The following is a 23,187-nucleotide window of genomic DNA, read 5'->3' on the forward strand; positions in this document are numbered from 1 at the left end:
CGGATGAACTCCATCACCACATTTTGCAGCCCTGGACCGCATCCGGGGCTGCAATCCACACTGTGTCTAGGGCGAGGCTAGGTTGAATCCTGTACATGACCATGGCCACTTTTAGTGTTTTGTGTCCAAATGGAAGACGTCAACAAGTCAAATCTAGTCTGAACAAGATAATGCTTGAGGTCGGCAGTTACTTAGCGCAATTGTTGTGAACTTTGTCGAGATAGATGAGATTGCGTGATTAGTCTACATGAATGTATTGGGATGTGTAAAGGTTCTTGAAGAAGCGTGCAAAAAGCAAGGATTTGATTCGTCTCAGTATGGACTGAAGTAAGTTGGACTTCCTGTAAACTACGCAAACTCAGACCTGCCACCTAGCAGTGTCAAATGCGTGAGTTTGCAGGAAAAATGCGGACCTAGCAGTGTCAAAATGCGTAGTAGGTTTGCGAAAGAATGTGGGAGTTTGAATTTTTTGGACACGCTTACAATAGCATTAATATCAATAAATTTATGTCGTAAAAGTGTTAAATAATGTATATAAATATCTAATCAAAATTTAAGTATTTGCATGCCCCTTTGGAGTAGAAGCCTTTAATTAATTTAATTATAGTGCAACAAATGTATAACCGATTGATTAATGTGCCTAATTAGCGACACAGAATCAACACCAATTACTAAACATGATAGTTAATTAAACACAGAACTTGTACTGTACATACTACTGCCTGTTATAAAAGTCTAAGAACAAAGTACATGCACATTCTCGTGGCTAGTTGGGATGTTCTGGATTTCTATTTTTTGTGGCCTTCTTTGATCGCTTTTTCAGCAATACATATGGTAATCAGGTAGCCAACCCCTCTTCCTTTTCCACTTCTGACCGACTCCTCGGTATTTTGACCAAGTATGTTATGAAAGAGCCGGATGAAGAGAGGGGCTGGCACTTAAAAATTGATATTGGGATATCAAGTATGTACGTACACATGCATGTACTAAAACTGTAGGGTACAGTTACACAGAACAGGCATGCCCATTATTTTGGTCACATCCACCAATGGTCAGAAGACGGGAGATTTGATGCTAAACGCGGGTAGGCAGGAGAAGGGTCCCAAATGCGGGAGTCTTCCACTCAATGTGGGAGAGTTGGCAGCTTTGTAGACTACAGATGAATGTCATCAAATTGCACTGTCTATCTAAATCTTGACATCAAACTTTTTCCATTGCGTCCGGCAAGAGTTATATGGTTTATATTACGTAGATAATTTTGTGTCTGTTTGTGCATTTCTAGTTTGTATTTGTTTTTCAATCATGATCCCCATTAGCTAGAGATTGAAAGCTGCATGTACCTGTCTGGTATGAAAATTTAAACTTTATTATTATTAACTACTGTTAATTATTATTATGTCGTACTCAACCAGATCAGTCTGGTTTGTAAGGTCTCTTGTAAGCACTGGAGGTAAATCTCACCTCAGAGGTGCTTAGACCATCATGGCTGTCTAAACAGAAGACATGACTTTACACTGGATCTGGCTGGATTCAAGAAGCACTGCTTTCTGTATATGCTGCAGGTTGTGATGACCTGGAATAATGTCCAGCCACCGTGCAATACTTGCATGCACTGTGCCCAACACTCCCAACACCACTAGAACAAGCGTCCAACACTGCCACATGTGGCTTACCTCCACCCGCAAGTCACTGTATTTTGTCAACTTCTCAGCCTGTTTCCTGAGGATGTTGCCATCAGCAGGACAGCTGATATCAATAAGAAGACAAGTCGTGTTTGTCTTCCTATTTCTGAAACAGATGTCAAGATGATTGGCACTGATCTTCCTAGCAGTAGGGATGGCTGTATCCTACATCATAGTGATGTCCGTCTCCACAGCCTATCAGGATGATGCCGGTACCATCTGCTCTCCACTGGAACCCCAATACGACAACAAATGTTCCAGTGGATAATGGAGACCACCTGATTGTGTCGATCAGTGTAGTTCATCGGTGCCAAGACACTACAGCCTGCCACAATGTGGTCAACTGTTTCCAGGCCTACACTGCACAAGCGGCAAGTGGGACTGACATCTCGATGCAGAATGTTGCATTCATAATACCAAGTCCAAAGAGATTGGTCTGAGCAGCAACAATCAGTCTCTCAGTTGCAGCAGGAAGATTCAATGACTTCAGCCATCTGTAGGTGTCTTTCCTGGCCAAAGGTGGTTCTCAGTGAGACGACGATATGACCATGCGTAGGTTTTCTGCTCCAAGACTATGCAGGCTCTGCAAAGTGTTGTCCTTAGAGAGACTCCCCTGCAGCTATGCAGTAAACTGATGGGCCATGCGTTGGATTGAATGAGAGGACCTCCTAACATCACACTCCTGTACCAATTGCATGAAGAGATCAGAGCTGTTACGAAGGTAACAGTCCATCCCCACAATACAAGACTGATACGTCGACTCAATCTGTTGGAACCACCCTCGGTGCACGGAGCGTATAGCCAGTCAACGTCTGCCGCAGGATGGTGGACACTGTGCATAGAGAGAAGTTTTCTTGTCCATTGATCAAGCTGCTGCAGATTCATGGTCCTCCAATGAATGACACCAAAACTGTTAGGGAGAACCGGCAGTGCAAACCTGTTGATAGCCAGAATCTTGTTCCGATTGTACAATTCGGTCCGGAGAACCATCTTTACTCTACGAAAGTACTCACGACGGAGCGTCTCCCACATAGTGCTGTGCTGGATACCGCTACTCTCGTCCACACCCAAATACTTGTAGACTTGACCCGGTTCCAGACAGTTGATGGGTGCCATTGTTCCTACCGTCATCCCAGAATTATGTCCAGAGAGCTTGCCGTTGATAAATGTGCTGTTTCAGACCAAATTTCATCTGGATGTCATCAGAGAAGGTACGAACCGTGTGCAACAACCCTTTCAGCTGATCAGGATTTCTGCCATACAGCTTCAGATCATCCATGTAAAGTAGATGACTGACAAGCTGATGTTTGGTAGTCTCACCACGCCCCCCCCCCCCCCAGTGCTCATCCAATAGCCGTAACCAGTTCTACGCAACTCCACACTGAGAGGATTAAGAGCCATACAGAAGAGAAGAGGAGATAGTGAATCACCTTGGAAAATACCTCGCTTGATCCGCATGAGCCTCGTCTTGATGGCACCATTCCCATTGGAAAGTACCATTGATGTCTTCCAACTCTTCATCACACGTGACAAGAACCTGCACAAGACTGGACTAATCTTATGCAGCTGAAGACATCGGAGTAACCAGCTGTGTGGCACACTGTCATAGGCTGTCTGGTAGTGCACCCAAGCCATGCTCAAGCTCCTGTGCCTGGTCTTACAGTTCTCGGTAAGCGTTTGTTAATCAACAGCTGATCCTTTGCACCAAAGGAACCCTGCTGACAACCCTTCTGCTCTGATGCCATGAGGTTCCCCTGAACCAAATTGTTATTGTTGTTGTTGTTGTTATTATTGTTGTCATGCTCAACCAGATCAGTCTGCTTTGTAAAGTCTATTACAAGTACCGGAAGCAAACCCTGCTTCAGAAGTACTTAGACCATCACGGCTGTCTAGAAAGAAGACATGACTTTACGAAGGATCCGAGTAGATCCCAGAAGCACTGTTTTCTGTAAGTGCTGCAGGTTGTGATGACCTGGAATAATGTCCAGCCACCGTGCAATACCTGCGTGCACTGTGCCCAAAGCTCCCAAGACCACCGAAACCACCAGTGTTCGACAATGCCACATGCGGCTTATCTCCACTCGCAAGTCGCTGTACTTCGCCAACTTCTCAGCATGTTTCTTGCCAATGTTGCCATCAGCAGGACAGCTGATATCAATAAGAAGACAAGTGTTTGTCTTCCTATTTCTGAGACAGATGTCTGGACGATTGGCTTTGATCTTCCTGGCAGTGGGGATGGTGGTATCCCACATCATAGTAATGTCATCCGTCTCCACAAGCCTATCAGGATGATGCCGGTACCATCTGCTCTCCACTGGAACCCCAAAATGGCGACAAACATTCCTGTGAATGATGGGGGCCACCTGATTGTGTCGATCAGTGTAGTCCATCGGTGCCAAAGCACTACAGTCTGCCACAATGTGGTCGACTGTTTCCAGGCCTACACTGCACATGCGGCAAGTAGGACTGACATCACGATGTAGAATCTTGCGCTCATAGTACCGAGTCTGAAGAGCTTGGTCTTGAGTAGCAACAACCAGTCCCTCAGTTGCAGCAGGAAGATTTGCTGTCTGTAGCCATCTGTAGGTCTCTTTCATGTCCACAGGCGGTTGCTCAGTGAGACGGCGATACTACCCGTGCATAGGCTTCCCGCTCCAGGACCGCACACGAAGAGAACTGCAACATGTACGGTAATGTCTCACATCTGTTTCAGGCGCTTGCTCGAAGCCACCTTCAACCGAGATGGATGCATTTCTGTGTAAGTTCTGCGACTTGTTGTCCAAAGCAAGACTCCTCCGCAGCTGTTCAGTAAACCGACAAGCCATGCACTTGATCGAGTGTGAAGATTTTCCAGAGTCACACTCCCGTATCATCTGCATGAAAGGATCAGAACTGTCAGCAAGGTAACAGTTCAGCCTCACAATACAAGATTGATATGTTGACTCAATCTGTTGTAACCCCCTACCCCCATCACTGCAAGGAGCGTACAGTCGGTCAACGCCTGCAGCAGGATGGTGGACACCATGCATAGAGAGGGGCTTTCTGGTCCGTCGATCTAGCTGCTGCAGGTCCGTGCACCCCCAATGAATGACGCCAAAACTGTAAGTGAGAACCGGTAGTGCAAACCCATTGATGGCTAGAATCTTGTTCTGACCATACAAGTCAGTCCGGAGAACCATCTTCACTCTGCGGAAATACTCACTACGGAGTCTCTCCCGCATCATGCTGTGCTGAATACCGTTTCTCTCATCTACACCCAAGTACTTGTAGACTTGACCCGGTTCCAGACAGTTGATGGTGTCCGTTTTTTCTACCGTCACTCCAGAGTTGTGTCCAGATAGCCTGCCGTTGACAAAGTGTGCAACAGCACATTTGTCCAGACCAAACTTCATCTGGATGTCATCAGAGACGGTACGAACCGTGTGCAACAACCCATCCAACTGATCAGAGTTTCTGCCATACAGCTTCAAATTATCCATGTAAAGTAGATGACTGATGAGCTGACGTTTGGCAGTCTCACCATGCCCAGTGGTTATCCGGTAGCCGTAACCGGTTCTGTTCAGCTCCTAGCTCAGAGGATTGAGAGCCATACAGAAGAGAAGTGGAGAAAGTGAGTCACCTTGGAAAATACCCCTCCTGATCTGCATAAGCCTTGTCTTGATTGTACTATTCCCGCAAGAAAGCACCATCGATGTCCTCCAACTCTTCATCACACGTGACAGGAACCCGCACAAGACTGGACTGATCTTATGCAGCTGAAGGCATTGGAGCAACCAACTGTGTGGCACGCTGTCATAGGCTTTCTGGTAGTCCACCCAAGCCATACTCAAGCTCTTGTGCCTGGTCTTACAGTCTTCGGTAAGCAGCTTGTTGATCAACAGCTGATCCTTTGCACCAAAAGATCCCTGTCGACAACCCTTCTGCTCTGGAGCCATGAGATTTCTCTGATCCAAATGCCCTGCAATCCTCTGCCTGATGACTGAGGTGAGGGTCTTATAGAAGACAGACAGACACGTGATAGGACGGTAATTTTTGGCCTTGGTCAGTCTTGTCATTCTTAGGAATCAGAGTGGTTATTCCTTGAGACAACCAGTCGGGTACAGAGTCTGGATTCTGAACCAGCAGGTTGTAGTTACGAGTCAGATCAGTGTGAAGACACGTGATACGCTTGACCCAGAAACCATAAACCTTGTCTGGACCAGGAGACTTCCAGTTCCCCATCCTATTGAGACACGATGTGACCTCATTGTCTGAAATAGGTAACCACTGCTGCTCATCTTTCGTCTCGCCATCGGTTTGACGTCTCAGTCAGAAGGCAGACTCATTGTGATGTACCTCAGTTTCTAGGATACCACCCCAATACTGTTCGATCTCAGACTTGGATGGCGGGGAAGTGACCTGGATAGTCTGCTTACCCAGCTCTCTGTAAAACCATCCAGCATCTCGTTGAAACAAACCATTCTGGCGAAGTCTCTTATGATTCTTCTCCAGCCTCCTGGTCCGCTCGCCCTTGGACTTTTAAGTTCCATTTTCAATTGATTGATGGAGACCTCACAACTCTCCAAACAGGAAATGCCCAACCGATGCCGAAGAAGTCGGAGTTCATGTAACATACGAATGCCCGATGAACCCTTTCTAACCTCCAGTAACAGTGAGATCGCACGTCGAAGTGTGAGAATCTCCATATCCAGCCTTCGTCTCCATGTCAGTGTTTGAGAATTGTTTGACTTTGTCGTTTTTAAGCCCCGCCTTTTGGACACTAGCCAAGCAGCAGAGTATACCAGGTAACTGATTTCACTCATATCTGGTTCATCCTTCAACGAACTGATGATTGTGTTAAGATCACCAATAAGCTTCAGGGTTCCACTGTTCACAAAGATCCTTGGAAGGCGTTGTCTTCACAGATTGGAATTTGCCTGACTTTCTGCAACTCCTCAAGAAACTCTCAATGAAGTATAGGGTCCACAGCAGCATCACTGTCAAGCGAAAGACCATCCTCCGTTTGGCAGCAGTCTGGACTGAGTTGAGATGTAGGAGTTTCCATCCTTTCTAGCCAAGAAGCTATACTAGGATGTGTAGTCATCAGATCAGAGCTCACAGAATCACAAGGGATGGTGATTCCCTGACAGCACTGCACTGAACTGAATCCAAAGTGTCATCTACGGATAGGATATCACCACTATCTCTTGCAGATGAGCAGTCCTTAGAGAGAACAGTGACTGACTGAACAAGGGAGCCATCTTCCAAGTGATTAGCAAATTCATGATCCTCTTGCATCATTGACACGACAGGTTTCCCACCACGTGCAGCAGGCACCATCCTGACTGAAGTCATGCAAGGTGACACATTGCCAAGCAAAGGCGTGACAACTGAACTATCAGCTGATAGAGCAGAAACCACATCCAACGCCGACATCTGCACACCAGGACAAACATCAGTCGTAACAGATAAAAAAAAAACCTGAGACACCTGAGACGGGCTTTCCATCCTGTGCAGCCTCGCGTTTAATCTCCTCCAACTCTGATTCAGTCAGACTTCCAGAAGTTAGGAGATATCGCTTCTGGTATTATTATGTGTCGTTATGCCCCTCCATAATGGGCAAGTGGGGTCTTTACCCCCATCTGGGCGCCCACCGACCCGGCAGGTGAGCCCAGCGGGGTACATGTTTCTGTGTAGTCCATATGGCGATCAATGACTAGCCAATTCGATATAGACTGCAGGCATTACGGTGACCGCGTACTCGATACAGCACGCCTAGTGGATATCAACGACCACCAGGAAAGCACTGGACGTCATCGTCAACGGACCGTTCGCCAGACCACAGAAACTCCCCAACGACTGAAACGAGTCATAGTCTCATGGATAAAGCTAGAGAAACATGAGAAAGAAAGACAGACAAGTTTCACAATTTACTGTCGTCACTGGGGTTTGAACCCCCAAACCATGGAGTGGTAGCCATTGTTGCTAACCACTAAGCCACAGCGGTGTTATGTGTCGTTATGCCCCTCCATAATGGGCAAGTGGGGTCTTTACCCCCATCTGGGCGCCCACCAATCCGGCAGGTGAGCCCAGCAGGGTACATGTTTCCGTGTAGTCCATACGGCGATCAATGACTAGCCAATCGATATAGATTGCAGGCATTACGGTGACCGCGTACTCGATACAGCACGTCTAGTGGATATCAACAACCACCAGGAAAGCACTGGATGTCATCGTCAACAGACCGTTCGCCAGACCACAGAAACTCCCCAACGACTGAAACGAGTCATAGTCTCATGGATAAAGCTAGAGAAACATGAGAAAGAAAGACAGACAAGTTTCACAATTTACTGTCGTCACTGGGGTTTGAACCCCAAACCATGGAGTGGTAGCCATTGTCGCTAACCACTAAGCCACGGCGGTGACTATTATTATTATTATTATTATTATTATTATTATTATTTATTGCAAACACGTTTTTGAATACAAATACCGATATGTTGATATCTTTATGCAGGCATGGGAGGCAGCTACTTGATCTGACTGTGCCTATTCGTTTTGCAAATTTATCGAACAACGCTAAGCTAGAGATGACGAAACTTCCATCACCAAGAGCAGGTGGAGATTTTCTGTAATTAATTAATTGAAACATTTGAATTATAATTTCAACTATTCTGTGTTTGGTGATCTGCTCAGAGGCATCTACGAACATTGCTCTTCAGTTGGAAAATGGAGATAGGTTGCAAAATAATTTTCCACCCTCTAGTTCTCTTTGGAGTATTTTGCAACACTGGAATTCAGTCAATGAGAGGTACTTGCACTAGTAACTGGACACATGTACTACTTCAAGTCTTGTGTCTAAAACATAAACCGGAAATAAGTTTGGCCACATTTATTTTGGTACAGTGGTGTTGATGTAAATATATTACTGACAGAGGTAGTATGGAGTCTTATCTGCAGCTGTACATAATGATTTTGTTGTATTATAGTCCAGTGCAAGGTCAACTGTTAGAAAAGGAAGGAATTGATCCTGTTTGTGTATACCTGAGACAAGAGGTGAGTGTCGTACTGACATATTGTGTTTGATGTAGACCACTATGCAGATTAAACGAATTTTGTCATATAGTTTTGTGGGAAGAAATCTTTACAGGAAACAACTTTGAGATCTCTAGGTTTATGTGGAGGACGAGCTGCAGTCAGGTTACATAGTATAATAATATGTCTCTAGTCAATAGTGTATATGACCATGTGATACAAACATATGTATGCAGGTTGTTGTATCAAGTGAGAGATGCAGCGATGACTGAGATTGAGAGCGACCCCTCCAGTGTGACTGCCAGTGAAGAAAACAAGGAACTGCAAAAATGTACTGAAAACCAGGTTGTGGAAATGGAAGTGGAGGAGAGCCCTTGTGTGGGTGCAGCAAGTGGGTAGAATGTCATCTGCTACCTTCTTTGTACATGTGTTCTGAACAGTGCAGTTGCATGGTTGGCTGTAGAGGAGATTACTGAAGACATAGCAGATCAAACTGAAGAAGCACAGCAGCACATGCAAAAGAATAGTAGAGAAGTTTGTAGTGATGAATCATTGTCAAGGAATAAGCAGGATAACTGGAGGTTAGAGGAAGTACGTTCTGGCACCTCTCATGATAGCAATCAAAGGTCTGCTGTGGTCAGTGAGGTGAGGTTGACCTGAAGTTGTCTATCACCATTTACATTTGCATGAGAATCTGTTCCTCCAGGGCTTGGGGGAAGATAAGGGGTCTGCAACAGCAGCTGATATCATTTCTCATCAGGTGATTGCCTATACTTTCTCTTGATCTACATTAACTTTTGTCTACTGTGCTCCTTTTTCAGCTCACTAAATCAACAGGTGCACAGCTTGAAGACTTTAGAATTCAAAACAACTAATTTGTTATGTGTGAAAGGCTCCAGGTCTAAAGGCAAACAGAAGAAAGGCTTACTAGAAACACCAAAATTATTAGAATTTCAAGATTTTAAGGTTCAATTTAGAAATCAATCATTTTGGCTGTCACTTGTTAGTATTAATTGATATACATTCTTAGTTTCCTGAGCAGACTAGAGGAGCTGCTTTATACCAAGCAGTTGGAAGGTTTTAGATGTTTATTGTAATGCTTTTGGTTACTGAATATTTGTGTTTGTAGTTTTGTGCCTTCCTCTCCTGTTGAGGTTGAGTCAATGATATAATCTTTATTTCATCTGGATTATAGCTGTTTTTCTTCTTTTTCTTAGAAGGCTTGTGACAGAGAGATGATGGTGTATACACTCACTGGTGCCAATTCTTCTGAAAACTTTGATGGTATTTTTAATTAAGCTTTGCGTTCATTAGTTATCATTTTACAAGTGGCACAGCAGCATGATGTATATTACACAGTTAAAATAGCAGCACTGCATGGGTCTGTTCACACAGGTATGTATGTATTGACACTTGTTCACACAGATGGATGTTTTAGTTATCCTTCCAACTCTTATCAGACAATATTGAACTGCATACTGTTTCCTACTCTATGCACATATTTGAATATTCTGATTAATTAAAGCATCTGTTTACTATCACACATAGTTTACTGTTCTGTGTTTGTTTCTCAGACAATATGCAGGATGATACCTTCTTTGAAGTGACCGTAAATGATGTGCAATCAATGATTCAAAACGTAAGAGCTAAAAGGTCAACTAGATTCTAAAGAGATTAAAGTCTTGCTTGTTAGCAAACTGATATTACTATAGTGGTCAGGGTGCTTCGCTCATGACTAGAGCACAAGTGGAGGCACTAGAGAGACGTAGACTGGAACAGTATGACAAAGTAAGCTGTACGTAGTAGTGCTGTTTTTATGCACTTTTATGGGTGTGACACTGAACGGAATGAGCATGCAAGTATGTAACTGTTCTTGATAATATGTGCATGGACTGTTCTTTTAGACAACTGTACGAGTACACTTTCCTGATAGAATTATACTACAAGGATTCTTTAAATCGTATGAAAAAAGTAATAATCAGAGTTGCTCAAATGTTTGTATCTTTGTGTTAGGAGTTTGGTTATTTGTGTTTAGTTGCAGCATTATATGAGTGGGTAAAAGGTTGTCTTGCTGAGCCCAGTCAAGAGTTTGAACTTTGTAAACATGTCAATAGCAACAGTTAAAACATATTTCTGGAGTGCTTGCTGATTTCTGTAGATACAACACCTCCTAAGCAGGTGCTTTCGAGTGCAAACAAAACTTTTGCACAATGTGGACTTGTACCTGCTTCCATAATTTATTGTGGTTCTGTAGTGCCTCATCAAGGTACGATGCATAATTCTAATGTAAGTGCACAGATTGGTGCTACTATTGGCTGTATGATCCTAGAAATTCATTTACGCAAAACACTACTTGAAGACTTGAAAACACTCAGAGATGCAGAGACTCTTGTAGAAAGCAGAGCAGGAAGACCGAAGACAGCACAAAGGTAATAATCTCAGGATGATATAGAGTCTTGGTTATAACTATAGCTACCTGATTTGTTTGTTAGTTTTACACATAATGAAGGAATTAGAGCACAGGCCGGTGGTAGAGGATTATCATCTATTTTAGGTGGCAACCAGAGATCTGAACAGAGCTCAAATAAGGCTGGAGCAAGAGGAAGTCATAATGCTGAAGAAAGTGTAGACGGCAAACCATCAAGTGCTTCTGTTTCAAAAATTACAAAGAACACCCCAAAATGGTTTAAAATAGGTTTGTCACAATTTGGCTAAAACAGCAATTACAGCTTATTTAATTAAACTGTGTGATTGTAGGGAAGAAATGATGAATATTATGCTGCAATTATTGACAAAACAACTCGCTTAAAGATAGTGCATGTGCATGTAGTGAATTATGCTTTGTCAACATTGAAAACGCAGGATTTTTGATCTTGCCGTAAATATTGTAACTTGTGAATTTGAAAATTAGATATGTATTGCAATTGGAGTCTTGATAATTAGCTATAGTGTTTCTGATCATGAGTGTTATACCTGTGGTATTGCTAGCAATGCTCTTATGATGACATTTGCAAGTATTATTATAGACACGGTTTAGATTGTTTAAAAATTGAAATTAATGTTTACGAAAATTTCGGATGTCGTTACTGCGCACGCGTGTTTACTTGACTGGCGGTCTAATGGATGTGCTTCGTAGCGACGAGTTTTCTTCTTTCGTTTCTCAATTTGTCGAGATTACCACTGCATCAATTGATACGGCGAAAGAGTTTTTGCAAAAGACATCAGGAAACTTGGAAGTAGGTTTTGCAAACCTAATATTATTAATTATATACTAAATTATTGTTTTTGTCACACTGGGTAGTGGTGCCGTTCTTATGATGGGGAAAACGAATACTAGATTATTGTAAACTCTAGACACTACAGTACTACTAGAGGGTGTACAATTAATACTCCATTGATTTCAACTCACAATCCAAAAATCGAGGTTGCACGTCTCTGTTCGCTATTCATGCTCTAGTAGATAGTATTTCACTATCCCATTACAAGACAATACAAAGAAGTGTAAGTCTAGTTTGTGACTACAGAGTACAACACAGATAAGGCTAGCGTTAGGTTGCATACCTTTGCAGTAATTGATTCTGAAGCTGCAGTATTTCTGCTTTTTATCTCAAAAGTTTATTCTGGATTTGTCTTGCGAGTAATATGAGCTACAGAGTCTTTGCTGTGTCTCTTTTCATTTTTGTGACTCGGTAGGTCTAAATTTGTTACTCACACTGACAGTAATTTATACATTAAGTTAATATACTTGTGCAAATACCTATATATAATGCGGGCAATAAAAGTCTGAAATGCATTGGACTTTGATTGAACAAAGATAACTCATTTTGCATTTATAATTTCAAGATAACCTATGGAATTCATGAGTAATAATTACAGTCAGCCGTTTATAATTTAGGGACCAAATGCCGAAATCTGCAGCAAAAGTAGACAAAACACTAGTAACGTCCACTTGTTGCCAGATTCAAAGTTGTCCACTGGCCATTATTATGATTGTTGCTAACTAACTAATTAATCTTACGAGTGATGACTAACACATTAATTTTACACAGTTGGCAATCAACAGCTACATGGAAGGCAAAGTGAGACCAGAAGAGCCAATAGAATGCAGTGCTTCTAGTGGTCAGCAAGAAGTTGCCTTCAGCTTGTTGACTTGGAATGTGGATGGTCTTGATGAAAACAATATTCCTGAAAGAGCAAGATCTGTTTGTTCCTTTATTTATGAATCTCAGCCGGACATTGTATTGCTACAAGAGGTTGTAGCTGAAAACATTCAAATCTTTAAACGTTGCCCTGGTTATGTCTTAAATGCTCCAAGAGCAGACAAATTTCCATATTTCTGTGCTCTCCTTATCAGACAAGCCTCCTTCAAGTGTTTGTCTGTTGATACGGTCGACTTTCCGTCTACTACTATGGGCCGACATGTTACTAGAGCCGCACTTCAGCTCCGAGCAAACCAAGCTGACGTTGTCGTTTTCACATCACATCTGGAAAGCACAGCTAGATTTGCTGCTGAACGGAAAAGCCAACTTCAATTTGTTTTCAGTCAGATACAGCGGACTGCCTCTTCTGCTCATGTTATTTTCGGCGGCGACCTCAACGTCAGAGACCAGGAAGTTGCTGCCGTTGGCGTGCCTGATTGTTTCCAGGATGCGTGGGAGGTAGCAGGTAGGCCACATGACTGTCGATATACGTGGGATCGCTCTAAAAACGATAATATTGAAGGCCAATTTCAACCAAGAGTAAAGTATCGCTTTGACCGAGTGTATTTCAGTAACAAACTCAACTTAGAAAGCTTTGGATTTGTCGGGCAAGAAAGACTTTTGTCCTGTGGGCGTTTCCCGAGTGATCATTTTGGGGTCACGTGCCGTGTCATGACAACTGCCCAACCCACATTGCAGAGGAAGTCAAGCGCACTTCTTCCCGAGAAACTGCAGAGTTCACCATGTGTTTGAGTGCTCGTACTTTAGTAGTAATAATAGTGACACTGTTCGTTTTTGCAACTGCAGATGAGGTTACGCAGTCAGAGTCTGTTGATTTCAGTAAGTTACGCGCTTATTTTGCCATAGCCTAGCTAACTACTAATTCTAAAAATGAATAATCTTGTGTCTGATGTCGCGCAGTCGATGAGGACCTGTGTGACGATGTCGACTGCCCGTCCAACGAGCACTGCGAGATGACAGTGGAGACAGGACCGATCTGCGTCTCGTGCGTCGTCCACGAGCAGTGCCCCACTAAGCCGAAGCTAGTATGCGGAAGCGACGACAAGACGTACTTGAATGAGTGCCACATGCGACGTTCGGCTTGCGAAAACGGCAAGAAGCTGGCTGTAAAAAGTGAAGGAGCATGTGGTGGTAAGTCAACCGCCCTGGATTCCAGACTGTGTTGGTCATGCACCAAAATGTTGTGTCAATGTTCTCTTTGCACTTATCATAGCTTTACCTTTTGACCCCTGCCTGAGCATTCTTTGCAGTCCTGGCTATAAGTGTGAGATGGAAATAGAAGATCGTAGTGAGGCAACTCTCACTCCCAGGTGTGTTTGTTCTGATTCTGACGGCAAGTGTGCTGATGAGGAAGAAGTAGAGAAACCATGTGGAGATCACACGTGCAAGTCGTTTGAGGACTGTATTATCAATAGGGAGAACTTGCATGTCTGCTGTCTAATGAACTGCTCATCTCCTGCTGCCATTCAACAGTTTCATCGTCCCGTTCCTCTTTGTGGCAGCAACAAAATTATCTACAGCAGCCTCTGTCTTTTGGATAAAATCAGATGTTTGACTGGCAAGACTGTTGATGTTGAACCCATAATAGATGACTGTATTTCTCATGGTACTAGAAGCAACTTACAGTTTTAAAGACCAAATGATGTTGATCGAAATTCGTCTGTTGTTTAGAAAGTTCACATCAGTGTGGGTCGAAGGACAGAATATGCTCTCCGTTTCAGTTATGTGCTAGACATGACTCTGGTTTTAGTTGTTGTCCCACAAGTTGCCCTGATTTGGAAAAGAAGGTGTGTGGTACTGATGGACACGTTTATACCAATACTTGTCACATGTTGAGACATGCCTGTATGAGTGGACAAGAAATAGAAAAGCAAGACATGATACATTGCAGCAAATGTAAGTTTGAATGTGTTTAATTTTTGGTACTATTATTAATTAAATACTATCAGTTTGGCAGAATGGCATAAGATAGTCATATGTATATTTCCCATTTTTCTTTTTATTGATTTTTTGACTGGATGTCTTTCTGCTGGATCAAAAAAGAAAGGGAGTGTGATCTAGCTATGTGGGGATATATCTTGCCCTGGTTGCCATAACATGTACAGATGATATACTACTTTAATCATTTTGTTGCTTTCTGGATATCCAAAAGTATTGTTGATGCTGCAAATGCACAAGGAAACACACTGACCAGCTTGAATGTGTTGTATAGTATGTTAGTTTGATACCAGTTGCTGTTGACAAATGGTAATGCATGTTAGCGTGTTGCCATAGATATATCCACACCCATACTGGTCATAATGTAAAAAGCAGTTTGTTTCTTAATAATGAATAACATAATACAGAAATAGAACAGATCGGTAAGCTCGATAAAAAGTGGCTTGTTGATTACCAGATCTCTTCTCGTGTATTCTGCTGGTGGTAAGATTTGGAGCTGTTTCTAATTTAGAGTTGAATACTGATTATTTAAATGAGCAGTTTGTGAACTTAAAAGTTGTACAAATACTGTATATATAAAGCAAGACTGGGTGGCATAAGTGAGGATCGATAATTGGGACTATATCAGGGAGGCACGAATGTTGACATAAATGTTGGCATAAATGTCAACGGGTATCAAACAATACAGGTAGTTACGGTGTGACTAGAATAGACAAACTTACTTTGGTAGCCTTGATTGTTATTGGAATCAGAATGATCCCTGTAGCAGTCTGGTGCAAAGTTTGCATTTGCTGCCTTTGTTATTTTATCATGGTTTGTGTGGTCAAGTCACTATGAGGTGATTTCAGTGTGTATCCGAGCTAGTCTTACTTCAATTAGTGGTATCTGCATCTACAGCATTGGAATTGCAAAATTTTTGAAAATTTGGATTTGCAGGTGAGACCTAACTTTTACTATGACATAGGATAGTTTCAGACTCAATCGCTACAAATCGATGTATTTTTGGCTAGCCAGTAATGGACTGGGGTAGTTTAATTGGCCTATGAAAAATGGACCAGGATGTTCAGGATCTTGTTATCTGAACCAAAAAGTGGAATGTCTGTTGAAAAGATACTTTCATTCAACAATTTCTTGACATTTATTTCAACCATGATATTGTATCAAAGAATTTCGTATCAGTAAGCAAAAACAAACACAATCCTCTTCTTCTTGTAATACATTTCTCTACCCTTGATGGCAAAACTCTTTGCTTTCTCTTGGGTGGCTTTCTTCTTAATGATTAATCCATACAACCCTCCAGGTAAACTTTGTCAGGAAAGTGTACTAAAATGAAGCATTGACTAAATCTATGTCTTTTTTTATCACTGCTCGACATTTCTTCATCGCTTCATTGAAAGTTCTAATCCTAACCCTAGACGAGAATGATCAATGTTGAGAGAAGGCCCCACCAAAGAAACGTCTGATCGTCTCCCTCCATTGACACGTGCACTGTGACAGTGTCAGATGATGTAATGTATTATTAATGTCAATGGCACAAATTCCAACAAAAACCATACTGTATGTGTGGTATCACTGGTATGTATTAGGAAGGAGCCGACTACATATTTGACCTTGAAATATGGACTCATTCCTTATTTTGCAACCAGAAATGGATTAGGGTGGCTGCCAAGAATGCACCTCTCATGGTTTTTGCTAATACATTGTTGGTGTTTATGCATGCTTTGAAGGTTCCGTCTGTAGTTATAGTTCTATCTGCTGTTTATATCAAACCATTATAATGGAGTATCTATAGCTCTTAGTATAAAGTTTAGGTTAGATATCAGAGAGAGAGAGAGAAGGTAATTTTTCAAATGAACTTTGTGGTCATCCACATAAGTTGCAGTTGGTATTAGAGATGGGTTGTGGTATTTGGACTAATGGCTTTTTAATTTAGTTTAGTTGCTGAGAATGCAATGTTTGTTTAGTATACTGGCAATGATTTTATCAGCAAGATTAGTTTTTAGATTCTATAATGATAATGTTAATTAACATTTTGTGAATTGATGATCCTTGATGCAAAGTTATGATTTATGATGCCAGGTAATTAATGATCTTGGTGCATGTTCCTTACTGTTGCTGGTGTGTATGTATGTATGTGTAAGTATTGTCAGATGTCTATTGATAACATGCACCAGAAGATGAATGATTTACTAACACAACAGCGGTAAAGAATAAGTAAATTGCAATCCTTGTTACTTCCAACCTTTCATGTTGCTTTATTTAATTAATAACAATAAATGGGTTTGAGTAGTACATTTGACTAATGTTGACTCTAGCTTGCTACTGTGTAATTGTGTGTAAATGCATGACAGTGTGGAGCTATTTTATCGTGAAACTTCTGATTTGAAATAATATATACGTGTACAGTACACAAATGAAATACTAAAATACTAGAAGCAAGTCTCAACTTGCCTTGCAGCTTCCTTTCCCTTGCTAAGTCTTTGCCAGTTGTACTTAATTAGTTAATACTTTCTTGAGTATCTCTCTAAGTTGAGTTAGATGTTGTGTCTGTTTTGATTTACACATAAAGGCCAACTTGTCAGCAGTTTACAACTACTATGCTTAGGTGGCATTTGATTGAGTTATACACTTACAGACTCAGTATGTGAGTGTTTTATTGTCTATCCATGTATGCAGTTACATCGTTTATTTAATTAAGTGAAACTAAGAAAAATGAGAGTATGAGTACACTGCATAAAGAAGTGTATTGCCTGTGGTTTGTGTAGCATGTAAACTGCACCATCGAACTCGTGAAGCAATGAGTGGCTCGAAGTACACACTACATCAAGACAGCTGCACAGAATGGTGAGTAGATCAGCAAGTACTGCAAATGTTACACGTGATGAAACCGCATTTGTTTTAGCACCTGTAATAATGGAGAATGGCTGTGCGACAGTAGTCCTTGCATGAAGAAGTTGCTGCACTGAATGACTGCAGAGTCGGGGACAGCAGCAAGTGTACAAATTTGAAAAAGTGCAAGAAACACTAGTTTAAAAGTGAACTTCATGTTTGTCACGCCTTAGGTGTGACCAGCTTTTGAAGGAACGGTGATTTGTTGTAGATGTAGTTGTAGTTTTTCTCATAGAGTACATTCTGTTGCTTGTTTTGCGTAGACGTCAAGAAAATATGATTATTTCTTCTGACTGTATGACCTGTGCACGTATTTGCGGTGAGTCGACACAATTTATTGCAATTTAGAGCATGACTGCTGGGCGCTATAAGCAGGAGCCCATAGTATCGTGAGGTATTGGAGGCGTACAGGATGGTCTGATGCTAAATAAGGGTCAGAGTAATGAGTTCCGAGGCGCTTATCTAATTTGTTGACACTGCCCTGTTGTATCGCATTTCGCTGAGAGGAAGCGGTGTCTCCTCTTTCTTCTGGTTTGTCTCCATCTTTGCGCGCAAAGTTTCCGCGGAGAGTCGAGCGATCAGACCACTTGTCTATTTCCACAGTGCCTGGATGCTTCCCGTCCTGCAGACAAGCTTTCCGGTCGTGGGTTGCGGTCTAGCAAATCGTCGGATCATTTACCATTCAAATTAGCGAGGCCGTTGTTTTGCGCTGTCTCGGCGTTGATTGGTGCGGTGCGAGCGGCGAGGTGTCTTCATCGCAAATCAACAACAAAGCGGCCGCTTTGATATCGACGAGAGCAGGCTAGCTGCAGACGTTGGGCCACAAGCCGCCATTCGGCTGCCTACGACCGTAGTGTTTGCACGAGTTGCTTGGCTGTCCGCTACTTTGTCTTCTAACACTTCCTAGCTGCTTGTTCTCTGAGGTGAGTATCACAACGTCGTTTTGTGGCCGCTGTGGCGTGCTAAATCGAGTTTCACCGAAATCGAGCGTTTCGCTGCGTCGTTCCATCTGCTCGTGACGATATCGAACGTTATCGGTGTGGCCGACTGGTCGCTACGAGTTCATAGTTTGCATTTCTCGACGCTCGCGACGGACGTTCGTGCCCGATCGCCGTCGCGTTTACTCGCCTGCAGGATCACATTTCAAACGCGCCGTGTAGGAAGGGCCTGGTAGGCGCCGCGGCTTCAATGTCCTTTGATGCTCGCGTGTAAGAACGTGTAGAGAAGAGTGTATAACGTATACAGGCCGCCTTGGTTTGTGCTACTCGGTATACTGAGTGTTGATTTGGGTGGGCTAGTTTGCGGTAACGTATCGCTAAATCATCACGACGTAGAGCCGCTTGACTAAGGCGGGGGAGTGTCCTAATTTCAGGACATTGATCGGAGCTCGGCGTCGTACAAGACACACGGAGGGCCGCTCTTTTCGATCATTAGCGGCGTCTTTGTTGACGAGCTGTCGGTTTAGTCGCATCTTTGAGGATAGTGACTTCCACTTCCGCTCGCAGTTCGAATCTTTGCTTTTGTTGATTTTCGACGTCTTGTCTCACTCTCTGATTTGTGTAACTAGTTCCAGTCTCGAGATAGCCGACAGCTGCTTGACATTGTTTTTGGCTTTTCGTCCTCGAGGGAATAACTCTAGCTATCGACTGACCGGAAGATGGTGGAGCCGCTTCGATTTTCAGAGATGACAGAATCGGATCGGGACGCTTTCATCCGCGACGCGAGGTCGCCGTTTGACTATAGTCTGGAGTTCAGCGATGGAGAAGACGTTGCAAACGAAGTGATCGGAACAGCTTCTCCTCCCGATTGTGACAAATGGTCGCAGTCGATCGAAGTGCTTTTGGACGATCCGGCTGGATTAGAGGTGTTTCGTACGTTTTTGACCGACCAGAAGAGAGAGCAAGGTCTCAGCTTTTGGATGGCGACGAAAATGTTCCGCGATAACGCGTTCTTGCAGAACGGAGGAGCAAAAGAGAACCTGCAGCTTCAAGCGCGATCAATTTTCACTCAGTATCTTGCAAAGAGCGCACCCCAACGAGTCCTCATAAGAGATTCGACGACAAGAAAGATCGGCGCTGCACTTCAAGTCAAAGCCGTTGCGGGTGATCTATTCGTCGACGCCCAAGCTGAGACGGTGGCGAGAATGACGGAACGAGACTATCCGGAATTCCTGAGATCTGCTATCTTTCGTGAATACGTCGAGAAGGCCAGCCGACGGCGGCAACGGCAGCACGATGCTCATTCTGACGTGCTATTGACGCTTTCGGTTCAAGGCAATGGAGAACCCGTCTCACCCCCTTATTCCTACACACAGTCATTATGGGGTCCTCCCGAACCGTCACCGCTCTGGGACACGAAAATTATGAGCACTGTCGCTACGAGAGACGAAGACGACGCCACGTCGGTCAGCGATATGGCTACAAATAACGAGTAAGTGTTTGTGTGTTGTTTCAAGCTTCGAGTGCCGTCTGGAAACCTCGAGTCTAGAATTCTCTTTGCAAGTTCGCCGCCCTATTTTTTGTATGCCTTGCAAGCGTCCCGTTTGCTCTTACTAAACGAATTAGGAAGCTTGTTCGATAGTCAAATTGAGCGCTGAACGAATGCTATGTCGTTATTTACAGAGAGTCTGCCTCGAGGCGAAGTCAGAGACGACAACGGATGAGAGAACAGAGAAGTAAACGGGAAGTTGCAGCTTTCAAATTGGATAATTTGCCGAAGGAAGAGTACGCCGAGGTATGTAGCTGCATGTAGCTGCATGTCACTTTTTGAGCTCTTACTGCTTACGCATGTGGGCGCGGCTCGAAGGCGGGTAGCTTCTCTGACGTAATGTTTGGAGAAGTCGGCTGCATTGCTATAGATTCGAGCTTTCGCCGGTCACGTCTAATCTATTTCCGTATTAGGAGGTACCCAGACCGCGGAAACCCCAGCCAGCAATCAAACCTGCCGAGTTTTCTTGTTTGCTCGAGGATCGACTGAACGAAGTGATCAGAAATCGCGAACTACCGAGGGTGTTGGGAAACAGGAGACTATTGGATGATATCGCTGAACAACCAGTAAGTTATTATATCTTTTATTAGATATAATTAATTCATTTAGAGTCCTTGATGGTCTGGAAGACCACAGGATGCTGTGTGTGATACTTGAATAGATCAAGTATCCATTCTGTTGCCTGTGGTCACCGTTTAAATAAAAGATCAGGGTTACTAATGGTCGTTGTTTTGTATAGGAGCAGAGTGACTGCACACCTATGAATGCACAATCTGTATTGGAGCAACTCTCTGTTCCGCCTGTCAGCAGCCGAATGAGCGATGTTTCTAGCGAAAGTGGCGTGTCGCAGGCATCGGCAGAGTGGTACGCGCAGCATAGAAAAGAACGAGCTGCTATTACAAGGAAAATGCCCATTGACTCGGGTCACCACTCGGACCTTGTCTCATCAGTCGAGGACTTGGTTAGAGCAACAAAGTTGTGTGACACACCTGCACAGGAGAGGCACAGACGCTTGTCGCAACAGAGGCATGAACATCAGCATCACCACAAGCACAGCCACCACCATCATTACGTTCCTAAAGATCGACACCATCTTCATCCTCTCATGCATGATGCATCTAGCACTTCTACGTTTCCGAGGAGTAGAGGCAGGAGAGACTTTTCATCGTCACAGAGTGTGATGTCGGATCCTTGGGCGATGGCTTCTCCTGACCAGAGATCGGTTTACTCATCGACGTCGGCCGATGAAACACTATCTTTTACATTTGAGAGACAGTTTGCGGCTAGTAGTAGTTCGTCTGTCGTTTCGTATCGAAGCAATCCCGAGCGGCAATCTGAGCGGCAACCGGTTGTCTTCTCTTGTGCGACTCGATATGATTCATCACAGATGAGAGCGCATAGCCAGTAAGTCATTGTAGATTGATTTATCTATTGCATGCAAGTAGCACAATTGACTAGAAACATTGCATACACATGTACGTGTCCAGTCTATAGCTTCCTTTCTACTCGGCATTTTATATCTACTGTTGTAAACTGCAGTGTTGTGTGATGATGTTTGTTATTTAGACATCGTTATCGATCGTCCAGTGCAAAAAGCATTGAAGTCGTGTACAAACTGAATGGTGACAAATACAAGCAGTACCTCCCTGGTCCTCAAGTCACTTTGGCAGACTTCAAGACACTTGTTGGGGGCAAATACAAATATTTCTTTGAAGTACAAGATCCTAGCGATCCTGAAGCATACTTCGAAGAGTTTACTACGGACAGTGATCTTCTTCCAATTTATGATGGTCGAATTGTTGGCCGAGTTAGGGCACAAAAAGCCGACTAAGTAAAAATACTGTCACTAGATGACTTTTGCAAACTTTCACTACATCTGTTAGGTAATGTGGAGATTATTAGCTTTTATTTAATTAAATAGTAGCAGGTTTATGGAACATCGTCCATTGCTCAGAATTTGAAGTATACAGTGTGAATGTTCAGTGGGTGTCTACTGTCTGCTAGAAAGTGTGTAACTTGGAAATGCACAAAGCATCACTACGCTCATCATCTGATATATCAGTTTCTTATTTGAGATCATGTTCACTCTATTGACACAACCAAAAACATCAAAAGTACCCTCGCGTGGCCAGACTGCTCCCCTCTCGCTAAGCTTAGCAAGTATCTACGCTTTGTATGCGCGACTGTTCCTTTTGCCACGTGCTCTCTCAAACTTTCTGCCCTTGGATCTCACATATGGCTTGGTATGCGTGTGTGGAACACCCGGTGCTCGACCGAAGTGCCTCACAGCTTCACGTGCTTTTCTCGGTCCTTGCAGCAGCACCGTTTTCTCGCCGCGCGGTGCACGCAGTGCCAGTTGGTCAAACGAGATGCATTCTCCTCCAGCCTTCAAGATCCGTGCACGTGCACCGGCTGTAAATCGCAACGCACAAACGCGTAGCTTTGGAACTTCCAGCTGTCTAACATCGTCTGTAATTGTCCCTACGATGACTGCAACCTTTTCCTCTCGACCCGGCTTGCTCATCTGCTTCGTCTATAAAACACACAAACAAAAATCGGACGCAGATTTCATACACCCAACGTGAGGTATACTTACCAGACGAGATATTGAAACAGGTGGTCTATTGGTTTTGCTCATGTACAAACGCTTGAGAACAACTTTATTGAATGAAGAGTTCGTTCGCCTTACTAGAAAGCGGTAGAGCTGAAAACATGATGAAACGTTCACTCAAAACAACAGAATTCCTGAAACACTTCGGTCGTACTTACTTTTACAAGTAAACGGATATACAAGTCCTTAGACTTGGGCTCCCGCCTTATTGACTTTCTTTTCTTTCGATGGTCTATATCTATTCCCTACAAGAAACGAAATCGCATCATCTCCCGCATCGTAAAAGACGTAGACGGTAGGATGGAATCAGATTCTCACCATCACGCTCGTCGAGCACTGTAACACT

At 43.4% G+C, this 23,187-nt stretch overlaps 4 protein-coding genes across 7 annotated transcripts; 3 read left to right on the forward strand and 1 right to left on the reverse strand.

Moving 5' to 3' along the window:
- The first annotated feature begins 30 nt into the window (after nucleotides 1-30).
- On the forward strand, nucleotides 31-11,757 carry LOC134184269 (tether containing UBX domain for GLUT4-like). 3 transcript variants are annotated; one of them, XM_062651913.1, is made up of 22 exons: nucleotides 31-179; nucleotides 272-327; nucleotides 8,179-8,279; nucleotides 8,358-8,472; nucleotides 8,651-8,717; nucleotides 8,788-8,861; nucleotides 8,933-9,087; nucleotides 9,160-9,341; nucleotides 9,403-9,456; nucleotides 9,518-9,533; nucleotides 9,589-9,662; nucleotides 9,727-9,773; nucleotides 9,826-9,850; nucleotides 9,914-9,980; nucleotides 10,271-10,349; nucleotides 10,409-10,484; nucleotides 10,601-10,667; nucleotides 10,732-10,794; nucleotides 10,855-10,962; nucleotides 11,026-11,125; nucleotides 11,189-11,391; nucleotides 11,454-11,757. In XM_062651913.1, exons 1-22 carry the CDS (start codon nucleotides 96-98, stop codon nucleotides 11,462-11,464), a joined length of 1,824 nt encoding a protein of 607 aa, XP_062507897.1. In that variant the 5' UTR covers nucleotides 31-95; the 3' UTR covers nucleotides 11,465-11,757. The 3 variants fall into 3 exon arrangements, with proteins under 3 accessions (XP_062507897.1, XP_062507899.1, XP_062507898.1); XM_062651915.1 differs by having other exon boundaries at nucleotides 10,271-10,335; nucleotides 10,416-10,484; XM_062651914.1 differs by having other exon boundaries at nucleotides 9,917-9,980.
- A 43-nt stretch (nucleotides 11,758-11,800) lies between these two features.
- LOC134184881 (follistatin-like) lies at nucleotides 11,801-18,041 on the forward strand. Of its 2 annotated transcripts, XM_062652645.1 has the most exons (6): nucleotides 13,506-13,735; nucleotides 13,817-14,047; nucleotides 14,130-14,522; nucleotides 14,588-14,812; nucleotides 17,620-17,698; nucleotides 17,757-18,041. In XM_062652645.1, the coding sequence occupies exons 1-6, from the start codon at nucleotides 13,639-13,641 to the stop codon at nucleotides 17,818-17,820; spliced, it is 1,089 nt and encodes a 362-aa protein (XP_062508629.1). In that variant the 5' UTR covers nucleotides 13,506-13,638; the 3' UTR covers nucleotides 17,821-18,041. The 2 variants fall into 2 exon arrangements, 1 of the variants encoding a protein (XP_062508629.1); XR_009970700.1 differs by lacking the exons at nucleotides 14,130-14,522; nucleotides 14,588-14,812; nucleotides 17,620-17,698; nucleotides 17,757-18,041 and adding an exon at nucleotides 11,801-11,932 and having other exon boundaries at nucleotides 12,746-13,735; nucleotides 13,817-13,958.
- A 465-nt stretch (nucleotides 18,042-18,506) lies between these two features.
- Nucleotides 18,507-22,212, forward strand: LOC134184880 (axin-1-like). The gene is made up of 6 exons (XM_062652643.1): nucleotides 18,507-18,666; nucleotides 19,311-20,173; nucleotides 20,365-20,476; nucleotides 20,644-20,796; nucleotides 20,970-21,634; nucleotides 21,797-22,212. The coding sequence occupies exons 2-6, from the start codon at nucleotides 19,401-19,403 to the stop codon at nucleotides 22,059-22,061; spliced, it is 1,968 nt and encodes a 655-aa protein (XP_062508627.1). The 5' UTR covers nucleotides 18,507-18,666; nucleotides 19,311-19,400; the 3' UTR covers nucleotides 22,062-22,212.
- A 67-nt stretch (nucleotides 22,213-22,279) lies between these two features.
- Nucleotides 22,280-23,186, reverse strand: LOC134184882 (large ribosomal subunit protein eL18-like). Its single transcript, XM_062652646.1, has 4 exons — nucleotides 23,160-23,186; nucleotides 23,000-23,086; nucleotides 22,827-22,934; nucleotides 22,280-22,763 (listed from the first exon to the last, which is right to left on the reverse strand). The coding sequence occupies exons 1-4, from the start codon at nucleotides 23,160-23,162 to the stop codon at nucleotides 22,395-22,397; spliced, it is 567 nt and encodes a 188-aa protein (XP_062508630.1). The 5' UTR covers nucleotides 23,163-23,186; the 3' UTR covers nucleotides 22,280-22,394.
- Between the last annotated feature and the right edge of the window lies 1 nt (nucleotide 23,187).

Source organism: Corticium candelabrum, chromosome 9 (genome assembly GCF_963422355.1).
Source record: "Corticium candelabrum chromosome 9, ooCorCand1.1, whole genome shotgun sequence".
In the NCBI taxonomy this organism is placed as follows: Eukaryota; Metazoa; Porifera; class Homoscleromorpha; order Homosclerophorida; family Plakinidae; genus Corticium; species Corticium candelabrum.

Excerpts from the sequence above, each read along its gene's own strand:
- LOC134184880 (XM_062652643.1), top strand. The coding sequence starts at position 19,401 with ATGGTGGAGCCGCTTCGATTTTCAGAGATGACAGAATCGGATCGGGAC. Across the intron at positions 20,797-20,969 it reads ATGATATCGCTGAACAACCA|GAGCAGAGTGACTGCACACC; the intron begins GTAAGTTATTAT and ends TGTTTTGTATAG. Across the intron at positions 21,635-21,796 it reads CAGATGAGAGCGCATAGCCA|ACATCGTTATCGATCGTCCA; the intron begins GTAAGTCATTGT and ends TTTGTTATTTAG.
- LOC134184881 (XM_062652645.1), top strand. The coding sequence starts at position 13,639 with ATGTGTTTGAGTGCTCGTACTTTAGTAGTAATAATAGTGACACTGTTC. Across the intron at positions 14,523-14,587 it reads AGATGACTGTATTTCTCATG|AAAGTTCACATCAGTGTGGG; the intron begins GTACTAGAAGCA and ends TCTGTTGTTTAG. Across the intron at positions 17,699-17,756 it reads CAAGACAGCTGCACAGAATG|CACCTGTAATAATGGAGAAT; the intron begins GTGAGTAGATCA and ends CATTTGTTTTAG.
- LOC134184269 (XM_062651913.1), top strand. The coding sequence starts at position 96 with ATGACCATGGCCACTTTTAGTGTTTTGTGTCCAAATGGAAGACGTCAA. Across the intron at positions 9,981-10,270 it reads TTCTTCTGAAAACTTTGATG|ACAATATGCAGGATGATACC; the intron begins GTATTTTTAATT and ends TTTGTTTCTCAG. Across the intron at positions 10,668-10,731 it reads CTTTAAATCGTATGAAAAAA|TTGCAGCATTATATGAGTGG; the intron begins GTAATAATCAGA and ends ATTTGTGTTTAG.
- LOC134184882 (XM_062652646.1), bottom strand. Across the intron at positions 22,935-22,999 it reads ATATCCGTTTACTTGTAAAA|CTCTACCGCTTTCTAGTAAG; the intron begins GTAAGTACGACC and ends TCATGTTTTCAG. Across the intron at positions 22,764-22,826 it reads CTGTTTCAATATCTCGTCTG|ACGAAGCAGATGAGCAAGCC; the intron begins GTAAGTATACCT and ends TGTGTTTTATAG.